The 24,789-nt window shown below is 44.9% G+C and overlaps 1 protein-coding gene across 7 annotated transcripts in view; it reads right to left on the bottom strand.

The window, feature by feature from the left end:
- The window catches only part of EYA3 (EYA transcriptional coactivator and phosphatase 3), a 42,252-nt gene extending 18,990 nt beyond the window's left edge, over positions 1 to 23,262 (bottom strand). For 3 of the 7 annotated variants that reach the window (XM_066335110.1, XM_066335108.1, XM_066335111.1), the window contains exons 1-6: positions 23,189 to 23,262; positions 10,940 to 11,034; positions 9,008 to 9,051; positions 6,927 to 7,006; positions 4,313 to 4,379; positions 3,412 to 3,554 (exon numbers count right to left, since the gene is read on the bottom strand). In XM_066335110.1, coding sequence (XP_066191207.1) covers positions 3,412 to 3,554; positions 4,313 to 4,379; positions 6,927 to 7,006; positions 9,008 to 9,051; positions 10,940 to 10,972 — 367 coding nt within the window. In that variant the 5' untranslated portion in view covers positions 10,973 to 11,034; positions 23,189 to 23,262. Of the gene's footprint in view, positions 1 to 3,411; positions 3,555 to 4,312; positions 4,380 to 6,926; positions 7,007 to 9,007; positions 9,052 to 10,939; positions 11,035 to 20,761; positions 20,882 to 23,188 lie in introns of those variants that run through there. The other 4 variants (XM_066335112.1, XM_066335114.1, XM_066335109.1 and 1 more) reach the window with 3 other exon arrangements.
- Positions 23,263 to 24,789: the final 1,527 nt, after the last annotated feature.

Here is a 24,789-nt window from a genome sequence, read left to right as displayed (position 1 = left end):
AATCTACAGCCATAGCCAAAGACAGTTCACCCTGGCCCTGGTTAGAAAGCAGAAATATTTTGAGAGGATCTACTTAAAAACAAGCAGGAGTGTGCAAAGCAGAGGGACAAAGGACATTTGGAGCTAGACAGAGTTCAGGGCCATCGAGAAGACCACCCTCCTTTTTAAACACCCTGAAAACAGTACCAAGGCTGGGGAAGCCACCTGCAGCCCTTCTCCCACTCCAGCAGGTTTGCGCCATGGGCTGTGAGCTCTAGGTTTCTTACCCAGAAGACATGGGAGACTCCATCAAGCTGGACATGAGCAGCAACTCCAAGAGGTCACTCCATGCTGCAGCTCTGTCAGAATTATATTCTGCAATGGCTCTTTGATTTATTTACATATCTGATCTCAAACTGACACCTATGAATCAACTTAAATCACTCCCCTCTGCACAGCCACTCCAGGGTTTGTCTCTTTGACTCTCAAGTTGTGTCTTTGTTAAGGTTTCAAAGCTCCAGAACCTCAATAATTAGCAAAAAAAAGGAAATGCTGATTTAAGAGAGGTTGTAGATACATTGCAGAAACTCCAGAACAAAATATATGGGAAAAAGATCCTCCAAGGAGAGTGGGAGTGAGAGCTGTGTTTGTTTAATCTGGAAAGGGAGAGCCACCACCTCTGGTGAGCAGTTTTTACAGGGGGCAGTAACCACAAGCTCCTCAGGGCACAAGACAGAGGGACAAGGATCAGACAATGTGATGGTGACAGGACATGGAGAAGTGTCAACCAACCTGAGAGTGAAGCACAGTGAATGCTACAGGATAATGACCACACAGGGTGTGGCACCACTCTAAGAGGTGTTGGCAGTGCTGGCTGGTGCCAGTGCAGGAGCTGATTCAGATCATGTGCTGAGGCATCTGTCAGCCCCTGCCTTCCATGACTGTCTTGTTGTTAGAGACATGTCCTACTCTCTACACAGCCAGGCACACTCCTGGACTGGTGGCATGTGTCCTCTCATTCTGCAGCACAGCAGTATCAGCTAGCACAGCCTCAAGGATGATGGAGAAGAAGCTGTGAGGGGGGGAATGAGACTCTTCTGTGTCCAATGGCAGCACTGTGTGTCACAGAATGTCACAACACACATCTACAGACATGGAAAAGCCCCACACATGGGACATCCCATCACTTGTAGGTTGTTCCTGAGTTAATGTAAGCCATCACATCTATGGTATCTCTAATACCAACCTACAGCTACACATGCTCAGCCTGGATGTCACTACTCTTATTTTAATATTTCTTTAAAAAAATCTCTCCAGACCACAAGGGCATCCCATGCAGAACAATGCACTGAACATCAAAAGAGGTGACAAATCATCAAGTGCATAGGTCATCCCTTCTCTAAAAGGAGCATCCTGACTTAAGCCACCTCAATACTATGCTTGTGTCTGCCAGCTTGCTTGAATTTCATGCTGGTTTGTTCCAGTTAGATAACCCATGGTGCCTTCTTTCTGGCACAGAAACAAATACACAGGAGAAAATCACACCAACCCTCTGGTGCTGGTAAAGCAAGTGACCAAGTTGTTGGCCCTCACCTGCTCACTGGAGATTCTGTGAGCAGAAACAATTTCCAGAATTCCCTCTGCAGTGTGCATGTTCAATCCTCTACCCTCTACCTCTCCATCAAACCATGCAAGGTCCATCTCTCAGCATGACTCAGCAGGTTCCATTCCAGTATGATTTCCATTACTGGAAACAATGACTTTTAACATCTTCCTAAGAATGGATTTCACTACTAAAAATTCAGGTGTTTAACAACAGACCTCAAAATCCACAGCAGACATTTCGGTAACTGATTGGGTATTTTACAGACAAAAGCTCCTTTGAAGTCAATAGAAAATGCAGATCTCCTTCCAGGTCTTCAGAAGAATTTCTAGTGTTATATTTAAACAACAATATTGAAGTAGCTGAGTACCCTTGCACTCCAGAACCTTTAGCTTTAAAAAAACAAATACTCCCCCCAAATACAGCCACCATTATTGCCACCAACAAAACATCACACACACAACACACTAACAAAACCCCTACAGCCTCCCTCCAAAATTGCAGAAGGAAGTCTAAACCACCGTTTTAAGTAACTTCACTGGAGCACTCCACATATTTACAAATACTGGCCTTTAAAAACACCAACATGTGACATACTGAAACACACAACAGCACAGGAAGCAGCCTCAGTGTACCATGCACAGCACACTACCGAGAAACACCAAATAAATGAAGCAAAGGAAACCATCAGCCACTGTTCAGATACAGCAAAAACCAGTGCTACAAGGCACTGAAACCAAAGTGCAGGCACCCAGTGAGGAGGAGGATGTTCCAACAACTGTTAGTAATTAGAGTATTAGTAATTTAACTCATGTTTAACAGAGCCAAGTCTGGATTTATTATCTTTGCTACACCATCTTTCAAATACATCCTCACAAATCAATTGTTTTGTAACCTTTAGAAAAGCCCGTGCTCTGCCAGCAGCTAACAAAAGCCAGAAATGTAGCTGTTTTTATTCAAATACATCTGATTCTTTAACTAAAGAAAATTCACCCTTACACACATCAAGGCACCAAGATTTCAGATAAACCTGCAAGAGGCTCAGTGCATATGGTTGTGCAGTACAATCACAAGCCCCTGAGACACAGAATTATAGAATTGTAAAAGTTGGAAAAGACCTTTAAGATCATCCAGTCCAACCATTAATCCAGCACCACCATGTCCACCACTAAACCATGTCCTCAAGTGCCATATCCATACAGATTTTGAACACTTCCATAGGCAGCCAGGTTCTCCCCCAGGCTCCCTGCATGGTGGTGTGATGCTCTCCCCTCCAATCAGTGCTGCATGCTAAGGGATAAAACAGCCTCTGCTCCCTTACATTTTTTGAGAGCTGCATTTGAAATAGCTATCAAGAAGGCTCACTAATCAGAGCAAATTAGGCAAATTATTTGCCTAGTAAACTTGGAGACATTTTAGCATGAGCTCTCATTTGGTGAAAGATGAGATAAAAAATGGCTTACTCTTGGACAACAAAAAGGAAAGGAAAAAGCAGAGAAGTTGTAGTATGGGGTGTTGTGTCATTTCACTAACAAGGAAACTGCACAAACATACCTATACCACAACTAGAGACAATTATGATCCCAAACCAAGAACCATATGGCAAACCTCATGGGGAGATCCAAAGCAACAGCTTTGTAAAAAAAAATCTTCTTTTCTAAGTTGAAGTCCCATCAAGAGATCAGTGCCCACCTACAGTTTCAGCTATGCAAGTGCTCTGCTACAAACTCTTCTCTCCAACAACACCTTAAGCTTAACTGTGGCTTTTTTAACGAGACATAAAACAGTAATTGCAGGCAGGGAGAAGTCTTTGAAAAGTCACATTTTACCGAAAGGAGGTAGTCCGTAGGTCTGGGTGGTCTGGGGGTAGATGGTGTAGGGCTGGGACTGCTGGAGTGCTTGGTACTGAGGCTGACCAGGGTAAGGGCTCATGGTTTCCGACACTGGTACAGAAAGGATATGTGCATATGGCCTTAGTGAAAAGAGAGAACAAAAGTCAGAAATGAACTATTTACATTATGTATCTTTCAGCCTTCAAACCAGAAGAAACATTAAAAAATTGCTCCAGGAAGGAGAAACTACTCAGACTGCCATGTCCTCTTAGTGCAATAAGCTCCTTGTGCTTTCCCAAGGCAGGCTCTTGAGTTAACAGATGCTGCCAGCTTCCTGCAGTGACACCAGGGAAACTCCCTCCTCCACCATGCCAGAGCACCAGGGGTCATCCAGGGCTGGGAGGGACAAACTCCCCATTCCAAGAGGCACAAGAAGTCAGTCCCACTTTACATGCCTTACCACACCAGACCCTGAAGCTACTGTAATCTAGCAGTGTCTGGAAGAACACAGAAACTCCACAAAAACAAGCAGCAGGGGTTAAGGCCTATCCTGCTCCAACAGGAAGAGCTACAAAAATCCCTAAACACAGCCAATGATGAGAAAAACTTATATTCCCCTTATATTTATTTCTGTTCAATTTGTTTATTTGACAAATATTATGTGCATTATTCACCAAGACTGTCATGGTAATTACTTGAAGGGCCTCATTTATCTTTGTGAACATAAAACAACAGTCACTAAAGCCAAGGGGTGAGTTCTGTAAGTTCAGTGTCCTCAGCAATGAGTATCTGCTGCCAGTAGTGGAATTACAGCATTACAGAAATGCATAAAGATACAAAAAGATTACTTCAGAGAGAAGTAAGAGTTACAGAACTCAGTAACAATTTCTTGACTTACTTTGCAGAATACATTTGTGAGGTATAATCATTTGATGACCTTGGGATATAATCAGTGCATGTCATAACTGAAAAAAAAATAGTTTGTGTAATTACAGAGGTGATTTCAAAACCCAACAAATAAAGACAAATATCAATATTTATGGTACATTGGTACATTTTAGTCAATACACAATATTTACAAAGAGTTTTAGTGCTCTGAATATCTGTTTCAAAGCAAATTTTCAAAAACACAGTTAAACTGGCACAAAAATGTTTTGCCAGCTCACAGCAGGTAGATCAGTCAATCACACTATTCCTCCCTGTGAAACAATGCTCTTTATCAGCTAGTACCATAATTTTTTTACAACTGTCACAAAAAACCTTTGATTTCAGCCCTTCCCAAAACCCTGCATATTTGCCAAAGGGGTTCCATCTGCACAAGGTGTAACATTTCTGTGTCCTGGAGCAGAGACCAAATGCCTGTTTTGCCAAGTTTTCCTCCTCCCCTACACACTCTACTCATGCATGGCCCCTGCAAACAATCTTTCCTGTAAAAAGGAACAGCTCCAGCTCAATGAATTTAATCACACACATCCAGTGAAGCACAGCTGCAGTGCACAAGGCTCAGAGATTCCTCTGAAGTAATCTGGTAGTTAGGTTTAACCAGATGTTTCCATTTTTCTGCTTGAATAAACCCACATCAATTGCACTCTGAAACTGGTAAGACAGAGTGGCTCAGCTGGCAACCCACAGAGGAAATGTTTCAAATGTTCTCACTCAGCACAGGCTATGGCTCTAGTATGGCTCTAGTGTGAGAGAGCTCTGTTACAGCACTCCAGCCTGGGGTGGAAACGGGGACTGGGCTCCTGTGGTTTAATCCAAGAGCCATTAAACACCCCCTGGATTCATATCAGCTGACCTGATGAAATACTCAGCTGCCCATCAAACTAGAAAAGCAATGATGGGCAGGAGCCCAGCACAGAATTTGGCCCCATAGAGCCTCTCTGGCACAGGCCACCACCCCAGTGCAGTAAACACTGCTGGGAGCTGCAACTTCTGTCTATCTGCACAGCACATGGCTTTATCAGTTTGGATCTAGAAGCACCATTACCCAGACCCTAAGCAAACACAGCTGCACTGTTGTGGATCCAGCTGATTCCCCTCTGAAGGCAAAGCCCCCAGGGCTTGCCCAGGAGGTAATCCAGGCCCTGCTCCTCATCAGTACCATTACAAGAGGCCACATTGTCCCTCTCCCTCTGGAGTGACTGGATTTAACAGCCTTCAAAACGGCACAGGGTCACAGATAACAGCACAACTCTGCCTCCGGATTTGATCCAAACGCCAATAATGTGCTCAAAAAAGTTGGGCTTTCCGTATCAGAAATGCATTATTGCTGCATTATTGCTCTTGTATGACCACACAGTTAACTCTCCTGAGTTAGACTGAGGAAAGCAAGACAGCCATCACAGGCAAGTCTAACCCTAATGTGTATTCTGCCATCTCCAGAACCTTCTCTTTGTGTAATCTGAACACAAGCAGCTGAGAAGTACAAACCATCAACCCCATGTGCTGAACCTCCCAAATGATCCATGAAATCACCTTCCTCTGCTCCTCAGGGTCTGCCTTTACTCATAGAGAGAAGCCCATACAACAGGAAACACAAACTGGGAGGTTTTCGACCTAAAGGCTTTCCTTTAATACTTGGCAGTTCCCACATCCCTCCTGCAAAAATGTTTAGGATTTGTTGGGTTTTTTAAAGGAATGTCAATGTTCATTTGAATAGTTATTTAGCAATGATATTTCTAGAATTTGTATTTATAAAATTGCATACAAAGAATAAGGCAATAGAGTAAAAAAGCAAAAAATCCCACAATAACATTGCATGGAATTTCTGGGATTTGTAAATGGCTTATCCAGTTCAGCAGCAGGTTTTCCAGGCTGAAATTTCTCATAACTCCTGCAACACCACAGTATGTGTATTAAAACAGCAAAGATTAAATCAATTACAATGGAAAGTTACACTTCACACACTTTCAGCTAAGATGAGCTGGCCTACACTTCGAAATATGTATTGGCAGTCAAAGGTATTCCACACAGGAATCTGACATTCCTAATAACTTCTAACCCTCTTTTTCCAAGCAAAAGGATACCCTCCACTTCTCATTTACTATGCAATCTTTGTGTTCCCTGCCTGTTTCCTCTCTGTTTACTTCCTAAGAGCTTTCTGCAGACATTCAACACAATTCAGATTCTAAGATGAAATGCATGGCATATTGCTACAAAGGACCCAACCAGCTGTGTAGAGATAATGATTTATAAAACATGTTTACAATAGGCACTATAACTGATATTGACTCAGGCCTCAAGAAGAATCATGTCTAAGGGAGATAAGACACAGCAGTACTCAGAAGCACCCAAGAGCAAGCTGAGGGGCAGTGACACAAAAATATTTGTTAGAAACAGGTATTTCCTTACCATCAGGCATTAACACTTTGTAAACTCTACAGCAAATATTCACTTTACAACTGATAGTGAGGGCAGGCTAAGGATTACAAGGAGGAGACAAAGCTTGTGGTTGATGGTGCCAGGGAAAGACACGAGGAAAGCACTGGGAGAATTCCAGAGATACTCACTCTCACTGGACATGGGAAGGTTTGAGCCAAGGTTTGAAGATTCAGTTTTCTGATCGCTGACTTCTGTGCTGCTCACATGACTGCCAGGACAACAAAGGCTCAGCATTAGCATTATGAACTCTTAAATTAACATCCTTGGCCATCATAACCCCTGGGTTCAACCTTTCTCACCAAGGCAAACTAACTCTGCACAAAACCCTGTGCTCTTTGCTGTTTCATGAAGAGACTCTGAGAAAGAGAGATCTGCAGCTGGAATGAGACATCAAACTATATGGGGTGAAATGAGACATCAAACTATAATTGAGTGGCCAGGGTTTGGTAGAGGGGGCACTGCAGGGGTGGCTTCTGTGAGAAACACCTCTTGGCATCTCCATTTCCCCAGGCTGCAGCTGCCAAGGACCTGCTGTCAGCAGTGGTGTGTGGCCATGGCATTGCCTCACTGCTGGATTTGTCCCTGAAGACCAGTGTTGAAAAATCCTTGAACTAGGGGTCACTTCTGTACTTTAATATTTGCAGGATTATTTTGGATTTGTCCTGTATTGTTTCAGTTCCATGTCAACATTGCTTTGTTCATGTACAAAGTAGGAAGTACAGGTAATTTCTGGATGAAACTGTTTCTTCTTTGATGATTGCTTTCCTGGCTTTAGATTCATTACTGCTAGTTTTGCAACACACTTTTTCACGAGGTTTTGAGCCATCTGTGTGCTGTTCTGACATTCTGAGACTGCAGTTTGTAAGATGAAGGGGCCAAAGGAATTGTTTATTGCTGCTGAGGAGGGACTTCCCTCACTTGTAACTCAGGTGTGCACCAAGCACGGTGCTCTCTGCCTCCCTCCATGACCTGACTCCATTCAGCATCCCAAAAAGAAACAACTGCACAGTTTTGTGTTGGATGAGCAAATTAAACTCTCAGGAAGAGCCTAAAGGTGCTTGAGCTGAACTACACAGGGAGCAGGAGGCTGTACAAGAAATAAACCCAGATCTTACAACACCTTCCCTCACCCATCCCTGTTTTCTGGGCTCAACTAAACTGATTTTCTCTCCCTCCTCCACCTCCTGCAGTGCAGAGGAAAGGGAGGAAACAGGTCCAATAAACTCTTTCAAACTAATCCATTGGTCAAACTTAAAATCATGTATAGCTTTATCAAAACAGATTTAGATTATTTAAACAGAATATTTGATCAAGTTAGAAACGCAACTTTATCCCTTCCCTCTGCCTAAATTTTTCAAATTCCAGGATGTCTGCACTCCAATCTTGAGCTCCCTGTGCCCATAGGAAGCCCTGGTTGTGCTGAAGCAGGGTGACACACAGGGAGAAGGGAGAGCACCCCAACATGTTCAGACCTCCCCTCGGGTTCTCTCTGTCCAAGAGAGGGAAAAAACCCTCCCTAGGATCTCACTCCTCTGGCCTCAGATGGGCCAGAAAGGGACCTTGTGTGATTAGATCAAAATTCTGATTTTTAGAGTATAACATGTCCACTCCTGCAGAAATGGCTTTTCCTCCTTGCTCAGACTGGAATGGCAGAGACTCCAAAAAGAAATCTTTCTTCACTGTATTTGCTGCTACTCAGAGAAGCAGAATAAATCCTAATATAGCTGTTCTCATTATAGCTACTACTACTAGTAGTTAATTCCTAAATACAATACTCATCAAAAAGCATCTACTGATAAAATACTATCACAACAGCTTTAAACAGGAGAGGCTACCACCTCAAGAGTTTCATTTCTCAAAGCAGTTACCCACACAGTTTCACTAAGAACAGTAGCACAGATATTATTAAAATATACTGAGTGCCACTTAACTAAATGCATGTTTTGTCAGTCTCATTCTGTGAAAGATGGGTGTGATGATGGTATTAAGACTCTTTGTAACCACTTTTTAAAAAAGTTTAATACCATAGTGCCAGTTAATTATTTTTATTGGGAACTTAATGAAAATTATATCCAATATAAATGCAACTATATCTTCCATAAGTCTGTAAAAAATAAATCAAGAGGCATATTTCTAAAACGAAAGCTTTATGATTGTAAAAGACCATAAAGAAGCGTTCCACACTAAAATCAAATTTAAAATCCCATACCTCAGGCTCTGTTCTCTGGATTCCTGCATCTTGGCTTTTTTCACCTGCAAAGACAGAAATGTTCAGAGCTACAACTAACACAGGCTGGAGGGTTCACAGTGGTGAATACACAGCCTTGTCTTGTACTCCAGAACTCACCAGTGTGTCCACGGGCTTTTCATCTCAAAACAAGCCTGTTCCTAATTAGAAAACAAGGGCTGACACTGGATCTTGTACAGCAGAATTGTCATGTTAATTATGTTTGTAACGGTGCTGAGATACACAGTCACAAAAAATGGCTGGTAAGGACAATCTTGGGGAAAATGGAATAAAACAGTTGTAAATTTAAAGAAAATCTTATTCTGCACAGATTCAGCACTACTTTGGCTCTTTTCCCCCTATATTTTAATATGGCATAAAGATAGGAACATGAATGCTTTTTCTGTAATAAATTAGGAATTTTGACTTCTGACTAAAACTAATACAGCACCTTTTCTCATTCTGCAGGTGCCAGCTGGATCCTGCTCCTGTACAGGGTATTACACCACAGACAGCACTGGCTTGAACACAAATTTGGTTTCTGCAGGCTACAAACATTACTGTGAAACCCTCAGGAGCATGCCAGGGTGAGTTCCTCCTGCAAGAACGTGCCATTACACCCAAAATATCACCTCACTCATTCATTATGATCCATCCAGCCTCATATACTGCCACAGAATGACTGACTGGTATCAGGTACTTAGAAGAAATTACCAAGAAAACCTTTAGCTGAGTATTACAGCAGAATCTGCTTAAAGGACACACCACTGAAAATTAGCTGTACTCCATCTCTCATGCACTGAAAAACAGTTTTCATTATATAAGGATGTATTTAGAGAGGCAATTTTTAGTACAGGTAATTAATTTTTAAACCCCTCAAATAGCTGGAGCACAAACTATATGGTTTTGCTGCTTAGTTTCACATTTTGTGGATATTGCTCCAGACCATCATCTGCAAGTTGTGGCAAGCCAGGTTCTGAATAATTTTAAGTTTACATTCCATTTCGTTTGACTTTGCTCCTAAGTCATAAAATTGCATAAATGACATTACAAATTATTTTCTATCTAATTTAACTGAAGAACATTAAAATCTCACATTAAAAAGGCACTAAATATTTTCAATTACAGCACACCCAAAGTGCCCTCAAGCACATTATTCTGTTCCTGTGTGCATCTGACAAGGTCTCCAAGATCACAAGCATCACTGCCACTGTAACTTGGTAATTTCTTGTGGAGTTTGTACCAGGCTTTTGGGGGAACAGAACATTAATACAAACATTTCTGCTTAATTCCTATGCTATTATGGTTTAGATACACGATTTAATTCATCTCATGCTATATTGAAAATTCTCTATCCAACACTTTGTGCTGTGTTAACATCAGTTATTGATAATGCAAACAGTATTGCAAATACTTCACATACATGTAGCAACTTTAACCTTCAGACATGCTTCCTGACCTCAACACACTGCCACATTAGTCATTAAAAAATGCCTTCCAATTTGTGGAAACAATTAATCACAGGATCTTTTCATGACCTCAAGCATAAGAAGATTTAAAGACTATACACTCTGTAATAACCAGCATGCTGATTCTGTCCCTAAAATAGTGAACTTTATTTTTTTTTACAACAGGCTTGAAATAAGTCTGGTTTTCTGAGTATAACAAGAAATCATTTTGCATAGAAACTCCCCAGTACACATAACTATTCCTTTCTTACTACTGCCTGTACAATTATATTAAATTAAATGTACAGCACATCTTATTAACAAAAAAATGCTTTTTGTCCTCTGGATAAATACACTAAGTATAAGCCTTCTTTTCCAATATTAGTTAACATAACTGTACACCAAAACTGCGAGATCACTAATTTGTTTTTCATTTTCATTTTCAGCCTTTTTTAAATGTACTTACTGGTTGTTCGGGTAAGTCTTGTGCCTCTTCCATGGGTATGACTATTTTAATGCCTAAATGATTCAAATGGTGTGTTCCTCAGCAGTCTTCAAGCCCTGTCAAGAAAAGGTGTTCAAGAAAAGGTGTTCATAGCTTTATGTACTTTTTGGGGGGCTTATCATGTCGACTATCAGAGAATATTAATTGTTATATACTCCTCCCACAAAACTCGTGTGGCCATCTCCCAAACAAAATACAAAATTCATATATGGAAAGATTTCATAAACAAGGGATTTAGCTTTAAGCTTTGAAGATACAGATTCTTCATGCACATGGTACATTTCTACATCATTTACTCGGACCACACTGACTGCAGAAGCTAACACACTAATCAGACACGTGCACCATGATTTTAAAGACACTTTAAATTATCAAATCTGGTCTACTAGGTCAGTAAACAGCATGATTCAATCTAACCTGTTTTAATTTAGAACATTTATATAACAATCGAAAAAAAAAAAAAAATCAGGACAAGACTGTACACCTAAATGCATTTACGCACAGTGCTGCTCCCCACCAAACTCACAAAGCAAGTTCATTATTTCAACTGCACCTTTCAAAAAGGAGAAGTTTGATGAAATTTTATAAAATAATTTTTATTCTGGAAGCACTTAACAGAGAGAACTTGTACATCAAAAAGCTACTGCCTTTCAGAGGCTTAAAATCACGAAAAAGAAATTTTGCTGAGTACTTTCACAACCTGATTAACTTTGGCAATTTGCTGGGCAAAAGATTAAAGGCCTGTGTCCTCCTGGCTTCCACCTCTGCCCATGTGATGTGCATGAGCAGCATGTGTTTTTGTTCTTTCTCCATCTCATTTTGGAGCCACTTTATTAAAACCATCCCCAACCTCTTCAGAGCAGCTTTTCCTGAGCTGCCTCCTGTGCCACCTGCCCACACAGCACAACTTCAGGGGATTGCAGAAAGCAGAAGAAATGCTGGAAAACACTTCGTGGCTTGGAGATATTAAATCCAGCGACTTTCTGTGCTGAGGTGCAACCCATTCCTGCCTCCTCAGCCACGAATTCTAGCTCTGAGTGTCTGCAGAAACGTGAAAGGACAATTTTCCACACCACTCTTTCCTCTAGGACCTTGTGTTTACCCATCCTGCCCGGAGTATTCAGGCACCTCCAAACCACGGGATTATCCCCCACACAAAGTCACTGACTGAACTAGTTTACACAAACAACTTTCTGACGCCCTGAAAACCATGTCTGTGTGTCCCCTGCCTGCCTCCTGCCAGACCTACTTAACCTGCAGCACGTGCAGCCTGCCCGCAGCCCGGTCCCACGTGCCAGCCACAGGGATGCTGTGCAGCCTGCAGTAATTTCATATTAACCACCACAACACAAAGAGGTTTTCTCTCTCATTTGAGAGGCAGGTCTTATGTGCCAAGGTGTATTGTATAAAATTTCATGGAGGGTTTGAGGGTTTTGCAAGGCTGCCCCCCTTAATCAAAGCTACTTATCGTTACTGCCTGAACTCTAAGTCAACTGAATTCACAATTAGTCACTTCCATAACTCAGGTTCTTTGGAAATGACCCTAATCACAACACGTAAGTCTGCAATACAAAGCTCTACTGTCACCTTTAAAGTTTTTCCTCCACCGGTTTCAATCAGTTTTATTTTAAATATAAATCTTGTTTTTTGTAGGAATAACAGAAAAATCAGGACTGAAGAGAAACGCTGCCACTCAGAGACTAGTAAAAGGAGTACAAAATACAGTGGCCAAGAGCAAGAAAATCTGAAATTTATACCAAGAAGTCCTGTCCCGCATCCTTTACTTGTATTATTTAGCATTGTTTTGTTGTGTAATTTCATAGAAGAATCCCAAACTAAACTCTTCAGTACGGAAAAATATTTTACATTCCACTGATCCATACAGCAGCAACTTCCCATGCCACGCTTTGCTTAAAACCTGTGAGTAGTTCTTTAACTTTGGTTTTGAGAAGGACTTAAATAATTACAAAGACAAAAAAAATTCTCAGAGTCCCACTGGAATATGTTACATGTGTGAAGAAAACACTTTAAATAAGCTAGGCACCTCATGGCACTTGGAAGCAGATGATTGAACCAAAGCAGATGAACAGAAAGTGCCTGCCTGAACTGCAGGCAGAACTTGACCTCTGGTGGGTTCGTGCCTTCTCCCAGGGAAGTGAGAATTCCAAGTAAGAACACGGCCTGGGGTGGCTTTGTGCCTTCCCTGTACCTCCAGAAAGAGCAGGACGGGCAGAGCACATCTCACACTGGAGGTGTGGTCCCACAGACCAAGCAGCAGTGTCTGTCTGGGTCAAACAGAGGCACTGAACTCCACTGGGAGCAAGGGGTCAGGGCATCCTCCCCCAGCCAAGGCCAGCAGCAGCTCACAGTGGTGTGGGAGAAGGGAGAGCTCCTGCCTCTTCCAGCCTCCTGCCTGCCTGACACTGCCTCCTCCCTGGCCACCAGAGCCTTGTGTGGTTGAACAGGATCTGCCGAGGGAAAAGAAAGAGAAAGGAAAGAAAATCCAGAGAGACCCAAGCACGGTCTTTCTGCTAAGCTGATGCTACACACAGCCCTGTCCCAGGGGAGGCAGCAGGATGAAGGGCAGGAAAAACACACAAGCAGAGCAGCAGGATGTCCCTTTTCAGTCACAGCCACACTAAATGAAATATAATTTTATCATCTACTTGATGTTTCACTTTGATCAAGCAGAGACATGACGGTGATAAATACACAACAGCCTTTTCACCTCTATCACCCACCCAGTCACCAGGATCTCATGCAGAGCAGGCACACGTCTTCTTGTGGCTGGGCACAGAAAATCCTTGGCTCATGGCATGGCAGGAACCTGTCCCTGCCTCTCTCCTCCTGTGCTGAGAGGCGGAGTGAAGCTGCTGGCAGCTCCGAGGCTGAAGCTACAGGAGGAGGAGCAGCTGCTGCTGCCCTGCTCATAGCCCCAGCAACCCTCTCCACCTCTCCAGCCAGCCCCAGCCCTTGGTGGGGACATGCTCCAGAGCTCCAAGCCCCTCCAAGTGCTGCTGGATACCTCCTCACCCAGCATGAGAGGTCTGAACTGCCCAGAGCTGGGCTTTCCCGAAAAACAAACCCAGCATCGGGCACTTGCTCAGCCTCAGAGGAGCACACTGAGCCAGCAGCTCGCCAGGAACAAAGATGATTTTTAAAAAGAGAAAACACACAACGCTGATTTTTTGTTGGGATTTTTTTTTTGGTTTTGGTTGCTTAGGGGCTTTTTTGCACATCACATCTCAGAACTTGATTTTAACTTGTATAAAACTCGAGTTAACTGCACTCCAGGTAAGCTTATCAGATGTTATTATGGAACATTTTTAAATCCGAAGTGAATACAACAGCAGAGGTATCAAAGATTTAGGTGGTAAGAATGCTTCTGTGGGCCACTGGATTTGTGAGTGAGAAAAACAGTACAAAATGGAAGTAAAAATGTAAGAAGCCAGTAAATGAGCTGCTGCAATGAAAGAAACATTCAGAAAAACAAATCCATTGTTCTGCTTCTGGAAACCAGCAGAGTACCACACTTTCTTCCTTTATGGGATGATTTTTGTTAATGACCTGATGAAAACTATTCTCTAATATGTGAATTAAACACTAGGTTTATTCGATCTAGACTTGTTTTGAATAACCATTCTGTTTAATTCCAACTTGCATGGAACAACAACAATACAAAATATTAAGAATTGGGCTTGCATGACATTTTATTTTGTTTGCTCTATTTAAGGAGCCACATTATCTAAACTTCAAAGCAGAAGGCATCAGAGCAGAGGAATGGGCTGCAGAATCGCCCTCAGCAGATGCCTTCTGCTCTGCACAACATCTTGATGCCAATAACTCACCATTAAAAGCCCCGGCAACCAATCTCCAGTTTCTTGCACTAAATCCTGTCTTGAAAGTCCTAAAATACAAAGTCCAGCTTGGTCTGACTTTCTCAAACTAGATACTCTGGATAGAATTTCTAAAAGCTGCCTGCTAAGAGCAGCACCTGGAGGGACTGCTATTTACTTTCAGCTTGTGCTTTCACGCCCATCTGCCTCGGCTTTGAATATAAAGTTTCATGCAAGAAACAGTTCTCCCAAGCGGCAAATAATTAAAATCAGGATACTGTGATAAAACCAACACGCTGCAATTATACTGATTAGGAAAAAAACCCCCCAAACCCTAATTGACTATGGTTTTATATTACTTTAAAACAGTCACTATTTCCCTAGGAACAAACCTTTGATTGGGGTAATGAAATTACATCTATTAAACAGAGTCGGAATAAAATCATAGGATCATTTATTTTGGGAAGGACCTCCAAGATCATTAAGTCAAACCAATACCCAGCACTGCCAAGGCCACCACTAACCCACATCCCCAAGTGCCTTGTCTTTTAAGTCCCTCGAGGGATGATGACTCCTCCACCTCTGCCAGAGCTGGACAGCCCTTTCAGGGAAGAAATTTTCCCTGATATCCAATCTAAACCTTCTCTGGCAGAGCTTGAGGTCAGCTTCTCTCGTCTCTTGTCCCCTGGGAGCAGAGCCTGACCCCACCTGGTTCCATCCTCCTGTCAGGGAGTTGTGGGGAGCAAGAAGATCCTCTCAAGCCTCCTCTTGTCCAGCCTGTGCCACACCAGCTTCTCCACCTGCTCCCCATCAGACTTGTGCTTCAGCCCCTTCCCTTCTCTGGACATGCTCCAGCCCTCCAAAATCTGTATTGCAGCAAGAGGCCCAAAACTGAATCTAAAAGAGGGAGACAGTCACTTCCCTATTCCTGCTTCACACACCATTTTTCACACAGGCCAGGATGCCCTTGGCATTTTTGGCCATCTGCACCCATGCTGGCTCATATTCAGGAGCTGTCAACCAGAACCCCAGGTCCTTCCCTGATGGGCCCCCTTCCAGCCACTTTCCTCCCAGCCTGGAGTGCTCCATGGGATTACTGTGCTTAGGATGCACTCCATTCCCTTGTCCAGAACACTCATAAAGGTCCTAAGCAGGACTGGTCCCAATACTGAACCCTGGGGAGCTCCACCAGTGCCCTGCCCCACAGGGATGTAGTTCATTCCCCTTCACTCCCTGAGCCCAGCCATCCAGTTTTAAACCCAGCCAAGAGTACACCTGCCCAAGCCCTGAGCAGCCAGTTTCTCCAGGAGAAATGGTGTCAAAGGGTTTACTAAGGTTCAGGTAGATACATCCCTCATCCATGATGCAAGTCACCTTGCTGTAGAAGGAGATCAAGTTGGTCAGGCAGGATCTGCCTCTCCTAAGCACGTTCTGGCAGGGACTGACCCCTGGCTGTCCTGAATGTGCCATATGACGGCATGGAAGGTGGTCTGTTCTACAACCTTCCACTCCTCTGAAGTCAGGCTGTAGTCCCCAGATCCATTTTCTGACCCTCCTTCGAGCTGGGTACTACATCTGCAAGCATCCAGTCAAGTGGGACCTTCCTGGTTAGCCAGGAAGGCTGGGAAATGATGGAAAATGGCTCAGTGAGCACCTCTGCCAGCTCCTTCAGTGCCCTTGACTGGATCCTATCTGGCCCCAGAGACTTGTCTAAGTGCTGTAGTATGTATTTATAGAAACATTTTTTATTGTCTTTTACAGCAATGGCTGTAATGTTTGGTACAAGTTTTTTGTATGAGTCACCTTTGCAGTTATTTTCACTCCTTAGTTATTCAAGGACTATCGCCTTACAATGAACAGCAACAAAAATACATTAATTAGGTAGCACAGTAGTAGAGTCTTCCCATATTTTCTGGTGGGGTAATTCATGACAGTGTGCCCCAGGCTGCTGCATTACACACACAGAGGATCAGAGCATGCAGCCAAAGCAATTCAAGACATCACCCAACTGGAGCAGAGCTTTTCCTCAGTGTTTTCACACTCTGCCACTCACCACATGACAAACAGCTTCTGAGAGAAGCAGAACTTGGCACAGTGCAGAATGGTAGATCTAGCCCCCTTTATTTGTTTAGATTTAATTAAAATACCCCAATAAAAACAAAAGTACCCACATGCCCCTAGGTACAACACACACAAAATGCTGTGACAACCAGAAGGATAAGTCTTTGCAATGAGTGCTGCTGGATGATTCCCTGCTCTCCTTATCAGCCAGGAAATTTCAGCACCAAACACTGTAAAAGTTACAAGGAAGACATTTCTATGCCCTATTTCTGAAGGGACAACAAGTCTCTAAATGCTGTCCTGTAGGACTGAAAAATCATGGTTTGATTAAAATTTCATAAGCTTAAAATGGAATAAAAAAAAACTGTGCTGTGAGAAATAAAATAAGAAATAAACACAGTGAGAAAATAACTGAAATCAAACATGGAAATAAAACGCTAGTTTTCTCCTCAGCAATGCCTGTTCCACTGACAGGAAGTTCCCCACAATTTTTAGATCTTTGAAGGGCTATCAGTGTTCTGACTGGCTGCAGCTCACTCTGTTTGACAGATGACACATGCTTGTTTTCCCAGTTCTTATGCAATGCTTTTTCAATTCGATTTTGAAACGCAGCAGGGAAAATTTTAATGGGGAAAAGAACTGTTTTCACAAAAGGAAGATTTGGAAAGAACAACTTCATCCTCAAGAAAAACAACTCCCACTGAGCCCAGAAATCATGTGGCAACTCCAACTAGACAGAGCCAACATGCATCACTCAGAGGGCGCAAGAACACAGAACTGCTGCTACCTTTCAGTGACAAAAGCAGAGCACAGTGATTTACAGAAACATCAGTCAAGCAGAAGAATTGATCCCTCCTCTCTTCCTGAGGATATAACTTGCAGTGAGAGCAGACAGCTTTTCCCCTGGAGACTACACAGGGTGTGGTACCTGAATCCTCACAGCCCATATACATTTTTCTATCTCTGGAAATTATTAAACAAGTCACAAACTTCTACAGCTGCAGCCCTAGACAGAAAAAAAAATTGCTGTTTGACTTCCATGGTTTTAAAAACAGACCTCCCAACAGTAGGACACACTGCCTTTAATTCCTAAAAGCCACTTCAGACATATGCTAATAGATTAGGACATTTCCTGAACAAAAGACTGAACACTTTAAACTTCTCTCAGTCAGACAGCAAATCTGCATCACATTAACCACAAAAAGGAATTACTGACATTATGCAGTTCTAAATTTCATTTTCAATTAAAGATTTGACTCATACATATCAAAAAGTCACACAGCTAGCACCAGAGGCTACCACATAACACACCTATACTTCTATTACAGAAACTCTTTCAGTACTCAACTGTACCCAGTTGAAGGTCCCAAGAGAAATGAAGATGACGAGTAACAAAATAAACAGCCAGCTTACAGTTTGTTCAGAAGGCTGATCTGATCTGTACAGTGCTATGGAGGGGGCCTGAAGGGGCAATGTCTGATCATCAAGGACAGCTTCCCCAAGCACAAGAGCCCAGTCCACCCCAAGAGGCAAGAAAATGAGCAAATGCAAGGGGAGGACAGTTTGGCTGGACAGACAACTTCTAGCTAAGCTCAAAAAGGAAGAATCTGGGAGGTCAAGCAAAGACCAGGTACCTGTGAGGGCTTCAGCAAAACTGCTGAAGTGTGGCTTCCAGGAAGAAATGAACAAGATCATGAAGATATCTTGATTGCTATAGATACATTTTCTTCAGATCTTGGCGCTGAGACTCACCCCCTAACTGGATAACAAACAAATCCCAGTAAAACAAGTGCTGCATGTCATGACCACAGAAAATCTCAAGCACAAGATGAATGTGGGCAGATGAATGACCTGGTCATTACTAACAGATCTGTAATTAGTTGTGGCCAGGGATAAGATTGGGCACTTTCATTTCAGCTGACACCAGCTGACAGGTGTCACATTTTGCAAATTCCTGCAGTGCTAATCAAAGCATGTTTAACCAAACGCTCCATTAAGTCACAACCAGTTTTATTTGACCACTGGGAGAGGTGAGGAGCAGAGCACAACTCACTCCACAGCCCCTGGGGCCTGGCAGCTCTGTCACCTGTGACCACGGGGCTGTTCCCAGGGGGCTCTAGAAGAGTGAGGAACAGGATTAAATTTGGGCAGAACCAGAGGCTGAGACACACCTTTGAGCTGAACAACAGCCCAGGAATTCTGGTCTTCTTGTCACCATATGTACCAGTGAATCTTTGTGAAAGAAGAGCCCACAGCAATTTCTGCTGCCTTTTAGCTCTAAAAATCTGTCAGTATCAAGACCTAAGTCATCTCTGACTTAAGGCTCTCATCTCTGACTCAGGGCTACTCTGCCAAAACAAATCCACTTTTTACTTCCCTCACTGGAAAAAGAAGCTGCATGACATAACATTGGACTCTGCCAGTGAGAACTGCACTTTCAGTAAAGTCCTGTAATATTTGGGTTTTTTACAACTGCAGCCACAAAAATATTGATTTCATTCATTAGAGGAAGATGAAAACTTGGTGCTGTTTTTTTTTCAGCATGAAGTTAAATTCTTTAGGTGCTGGATAGCTATCATACAAACTAATAATTCACAGAATTACTGTAACTATTTATGCTATCTTGTAAAATGCCACCACCGTGATACCACTGACTCGTGGGGACTTCCTGGCTTTCCTCAGGTCAGGCAAGAATGAGTATTTGGTAACTTCTTTTTAAACCAGAAGAATTAATTTTTGCTCACATCCAGAAACATCAGCATAGCAGGACACTTGGCATGTGAGCTAACTGGATAGAAGGGGGAAAAAGAGTAGAATAAGAAGAATTAAATCTCATGTGTCTTTTAGTTCTTCAGAATACCAGCCAAGCTAATGAAGAATAGAAGTGCCCCTGTTAACTCTGAATCACATCTTCTAGAAAGGCTAGCTCCCCTTCCTATACCTCAAAAGTTCTGGATGGACAGGAAATGGGGATTTAAATTAAACAGAAGAATCAAGGCAACAGCTTCTGAAATTTCAAGAGCTATTATAAAGGTAGGGATATATAAAAAGGCACCAGATACATCCTGCAAATGGGACCAGACTTGCATGTGAAACTCCTAAGTCCTGAACCAACAGCATTGTTTTCTGACAGTATTTTCCCCACCAGGCAGACAAGAACAACTATGCCTTCACCAAAAGGGCAGCATCAGGAAATCTGAAGTACAAAACACCAGTACCACTGTTTTTCTACCCAAAACACCTCCATGTGGTTTTGAAAACAGCTGCTACATTCTTTTGTTCTGAATAATTAATAATCACCTTGTCCTGAATATTCGTTTTTCTACCCTGATCATCTTAAGTCAGTAATATTTAAGGAAGGATTTCTTAAGATCCCTCAAAAAGAATTGGGCAAAAAAGTGTCACAGAAAAGACACTAGTATGAGACTGATTAAAATCCCAGAAATGGAATTAGATAGAATAGTGCATTCTGTACAGAAACAGGAACCATCACCCAAGGTTTAAAGCTGCCACATGCTTTATGTGACGTTCCAGCTGGTGACTCTCAGAGAAACAGCACTGTCAATATCCAAACACAACCAACAAACATCTCAAGACACAGCAGGAAGCTCCTGGGATGTGAGAATAATGTTCTGGTCAAGTCTTAACTCAGGAGAGACCCATCAGCTGCAGAACTGAACTGCTCCATCACCTCTAAAACCAGGCTAGACATACCCTTAACCCCAAATAAAAGTCTGTTCAAGAGATGGAAAGAATCCCGAGTTGGCCCCATCACAATATCCCATTATTTTTCTAAACACTTGTTTTCTAGTTAGTTACAGGAGTGATGGGTGACAACCTGGGAAAGACAGGACAGTGATTGGTGTGAACCACAGTGACACCATACCCTGAAGGGGCTGCTATGCCCTGCTGTGTCACAGCACTCTCCTAAACATCACGTTGGGTAAGGCATCAGGAGGAGATCCCAGCCCTTGCAACATCCCCTTCACTGAGGCTCTGGAGGCAGCTGCAGGAAGAAAGAAAGGATTTGAAGTTACTCCCTCGGGTACTGGAGTGCCTCCAGTCATGGCATCTGCACAAATCATCCCAGAATCACTGCTAGAGAGGGGCCACCACAGAACACTGCTGAAGAGGTGCTGGTTTGCAGCCCTTTAACCAAGTAAAGGAAAACAAAATTTAGACAAATTAGGATGAAATAAAGAAAATAAATAATGAGTAAGACTAGCACGAAAAAGCTGAAAAAGACCTTCCTCAACATAAAACCAACAAGTGAGTGTCACTGGTCATGGTGTAGGGGAGAAAATCACTCCCAGGTTCCTGTAAGAAGACACTGTCTGGAGGTGGGTGGTCTGTAGATGCTGCTTGGTGCAAGAACATAGATAAAGTAACAATTGTTAAGTCCTGACACAATTCCCTTTCAGGCTCAAAAGTTTCCACACCTCTCCATCCTGGCAGCTCCTTTTCCAGTCACAGGGTTTTGCAGATCCAGTAAAAGTTTTATCAAACATCTGGTTTTTAATAGCAGATTTAAGGGAAAAAGAGCAGAGACTTGCCAAGAGGGGGGAAAAAATAACCCTACATCTGCTAACTGAGAGTACAGCTTGAGCTACTCGTGTCCCAGTGACATCTGTTTTATGCCTTGAGTACCTTGTGTATAGCCTGGCTTGCACAGAGCAACACACTACTTGCCTGACTTTTAGTTCCATTCAAGTATTTCAGTCTATTTTATCTAGTTTTACCCAGTTTAGCCATCTATAATCACCTTTTGGCCCAGAGAAGTTAGGAAATGGTACATTAATCTACTGTAGAAGGGCTCCAACTCATTCCTACAACACATAGAAACACATTTATAGTGTCCTCTGACATAACCAACTCAAAATTCATTCAATATTTGGATTTTTCGGGGCAAAAGTTTGAGGAGTTACAAATACTTCCAAAGTCTCCAATGGCTTGGGAATTCCTACAGCTATTGTATATCTCTATGACAGCGTTCCAAACAAATTATTTGAAAAGCAACAATTTTTTCAATCAGATGGGCTGCACAACCCAACAATGCACAGTTCCCCAGGTGCCATAACTGCTGCTGAGGGGGAGACAAAACCTGCAGGCAAACACTGCAGGAATTGCAGCAGCTGGGAAACTGCAGTTTGAAACTCAAGTTTCAAACAGAGCAGGGAGAATGTACCAGTGGATCACTGCTTGTGTGGCAAAAGCTGGAGAGCAGAGCTCCACAAGGAAGAGAGATCACACCATGAGGTGACCAGGAAAATCCCTCAAACACAGTAGGTTCAGCCCAACAAGCCTGTTGGTTTGCAGGCTGAGAAAGCCACTATGTTCATGCGTTTTTAAAAGTATCTTACTATGAAACCACTGACTTGAGGCACACGAATTGTGATTCTCCACTAAACATACCTTATTCACCTTCCGGAATTCAAGATAATCCACAACAGACAAAACTGAAGGAAACCAAACAAGTGGGAGATAAGATTTTTATGATTATCATTATCCTAATCAGTATGTTGACTGTTAATTACCAGTTGGAGGTTACTACTCTACAGATTAAGTGTATCACAGAAGCAGAGCTAGCTCCATTCTGAAAGCAAACTCCACCTTGACTCTTTTTTTGATGCTCCATCAGAATGCCTACAATTATGTTCCATCAAGGACTAGCTCTAGTCTGGAAACCATTCAGCCACACCATGCAGCACAGCAACCAAATGACCAAGGCATTCTGTGCTGCAGCTGGCTGTACATAAAGCTCCAGCAACTCTGCACAGCATTCCCAGAACCAGGAACATCCAGCAGAGCTGATCTGGATCCAAACTCGCTCGTGAGGCTCAAGCCCAGCGCAAATATCCTATCAGACTGCACAAGCTCCAGCAGAAGCAGCTAAAAGGGAGCGATGCAGGTGTGCTGAGCCGTGCCCTGGGGATGCCCGCACAGCCTGCCCGCGGTCCCTCCCGTGGCCATCTACCGAGCCCCGGGCCAGCCGCGGCCCGGCTCTGAGCGCAGGCTCCCTCCTCACCGCCTGGGCGAGCGCAGGGAGCCGGGCAGTGCCCCGCTGCCCCTCCTGCCTTTCTCCCAGCTCTTCCGCGCACCAGCAGCGGCGGAGAGGCCGGCACGGCCGGGCACATCCCGCCAGGCTCCGGCCGCGGCCGCTGGGGCCCGCGCTCCGGCCGAGGCAGGGGCAGCAGCACACGCTGAGCACACGCGGCGGCCTCGCAGCGCCGGCCCGCCGGTCCCAGCCCGGGCGTGTGAACAGCACCGGGGGCTGCGGGGCTGCTCCGTGCGCGGGGCCGGGGCGGGTTCTTACCGAGAGGCGGCTCCGGAGCCGGGCCCGGGGCCCGCAGCGGACATGGCAGCGGCGCCCGCGCTCCCCGCCGGAACAGAGCGGGCGCCGGCAGTGGCGTCACGGCCCGGGGCGGGGCCGCGGGGCCGCGGGGCTGAGGGCGCGGGGTGAGGGGGTGTGCCGGGCGGTGTGGCGATCCCGGGGGTGCTGCCTGGCGGTGTGGCGATCCCGGGGGTGCTGTGGGACTGCCGGTGTGGCGATCCCGGGACCGCTGTGGGACTGCCGGTGTGGCGATCCCGGGGGTGCTGTGTGACGGGCGGTGTGGCGATCCCGGGACCGCTGTGGGACTGCCGGTGTGGCGATCCCGGGACCGCTGTGGGACTGCCGGTGTGGCGATCCCGGGGGTGCTGTGGGGCTGCCGGTGTGGCGGTCCCGGGACAGCCATGGGACTGGCGGTGTGGCGTTCCTGGAGCCGCTGTGTGACGGGCGGTGTGGCGATCCCGGCACCGCTGTGGGACTGCCGGTGTCCTGGTTCGCTGTGGGACTGCCGGTGTGGCTGGTTCGCTGTGTGACGGGCGGTGTGGTGTTCCCGGGACAGCTGTGGGACAGGCGATGTGGCGATCCCGGGACCGCCGCTGTGTGACGGGCGGTGTGGCGATCCCGGGGCTGCCCCTCCGCTCACTGTCCCAAGAAGTATTTAAATGCAGTATTTAAGTGCGACCAAAGCCGCTCCATCACCGCCCTGCTCAGCCGGGCAGGGGGGAGAAGACTGAAGGAAAGGCTGCTGGGGCGAGAGCAGGGCAGGAGCGATCCGTCACCCAGCGCCGGTACGGCAGACGTGACCCGGCTGAGGGGATCTGTACAATTTATTGCGAGAGAAGTCAGAGTAGGGCAATGAGACATAAACCCACGTCTTAATCCCGCGCCCCTCGGGGCTTGTCGGCCTCGGCTGTGTTCCCGATTGTCTCCGTCCTGCCCCCGGCATCGCAGGGGCGGGGAGCGGCATCACACGCTCTCCTTCCCTCACGGCATGATGCAGTCTTCGGAAATACCCCTCTCCAGCGTGGGGTGTTTCCCACCGGGACAGTCTTCCCGGAGCAGGCAGCTCCACTGCGGGTCCCCCATGGGGTCACAAGTCCTGCCAGCAAACCTGCTCCAGCGTGGGCTTCCCTCTCTCCGCGGGTCCGCAGTCCTGCCAGGACCCTGCTCCAGCACGGGCTTCCCGCACTGTCACAGCTTCTCGGGCATCCCCTGCCCCGGCCGGGGCTCCTCCGGGGGCTGCGGGGACATCTCTGCACCGCCTGTCCCCCGTGGGCTGCAGGGGAGCCTCAGCCCCAGCGCCTGCAGCAGGTCCTGCTGTCCTTCCCCACCGCTGCTGGGCTCTGCAGGGCTGTTTCTCACATATTCTTACTCCTCTTTGGCTGCGAGTTGCTCCTATGCAATAATTGTTTTTTTCTCTTTTTATTGTGTTACCCCAAAGGTGCTGTCACCATCGCTGATGGGCTCGGGTCCGCCCTGGAGCAGAATGGTTTTGGCTTCACTGGCAGCTGCGGGGAAAGCTTCTGAAAGCTTTCAGAAAATAAACCCACAGAAACCACCCCCGCAGCCCTCCCCACCTCCTCCCT

Source organism: Sylvia atricapilla, chromosome 24 (genome assembly GCF_009819655.1).
Source record: "Sylvia atricapilla isolate bSylAtr1 chromosome 24, bSylAtr1.pri, whole genome shotgun sequence".
In the NCBI taxonomy this organism is placed as follows: Eukaryota; Metazoa; Chordata; class Aves; order Passeriformes; family Sylviidae; genus Sylvia; species Sylvia atricapilla.
Note: the sequence above shows the minus strand (reverse complement) of the source record. Positions and strands in the feature narration are given on the sequence as shown.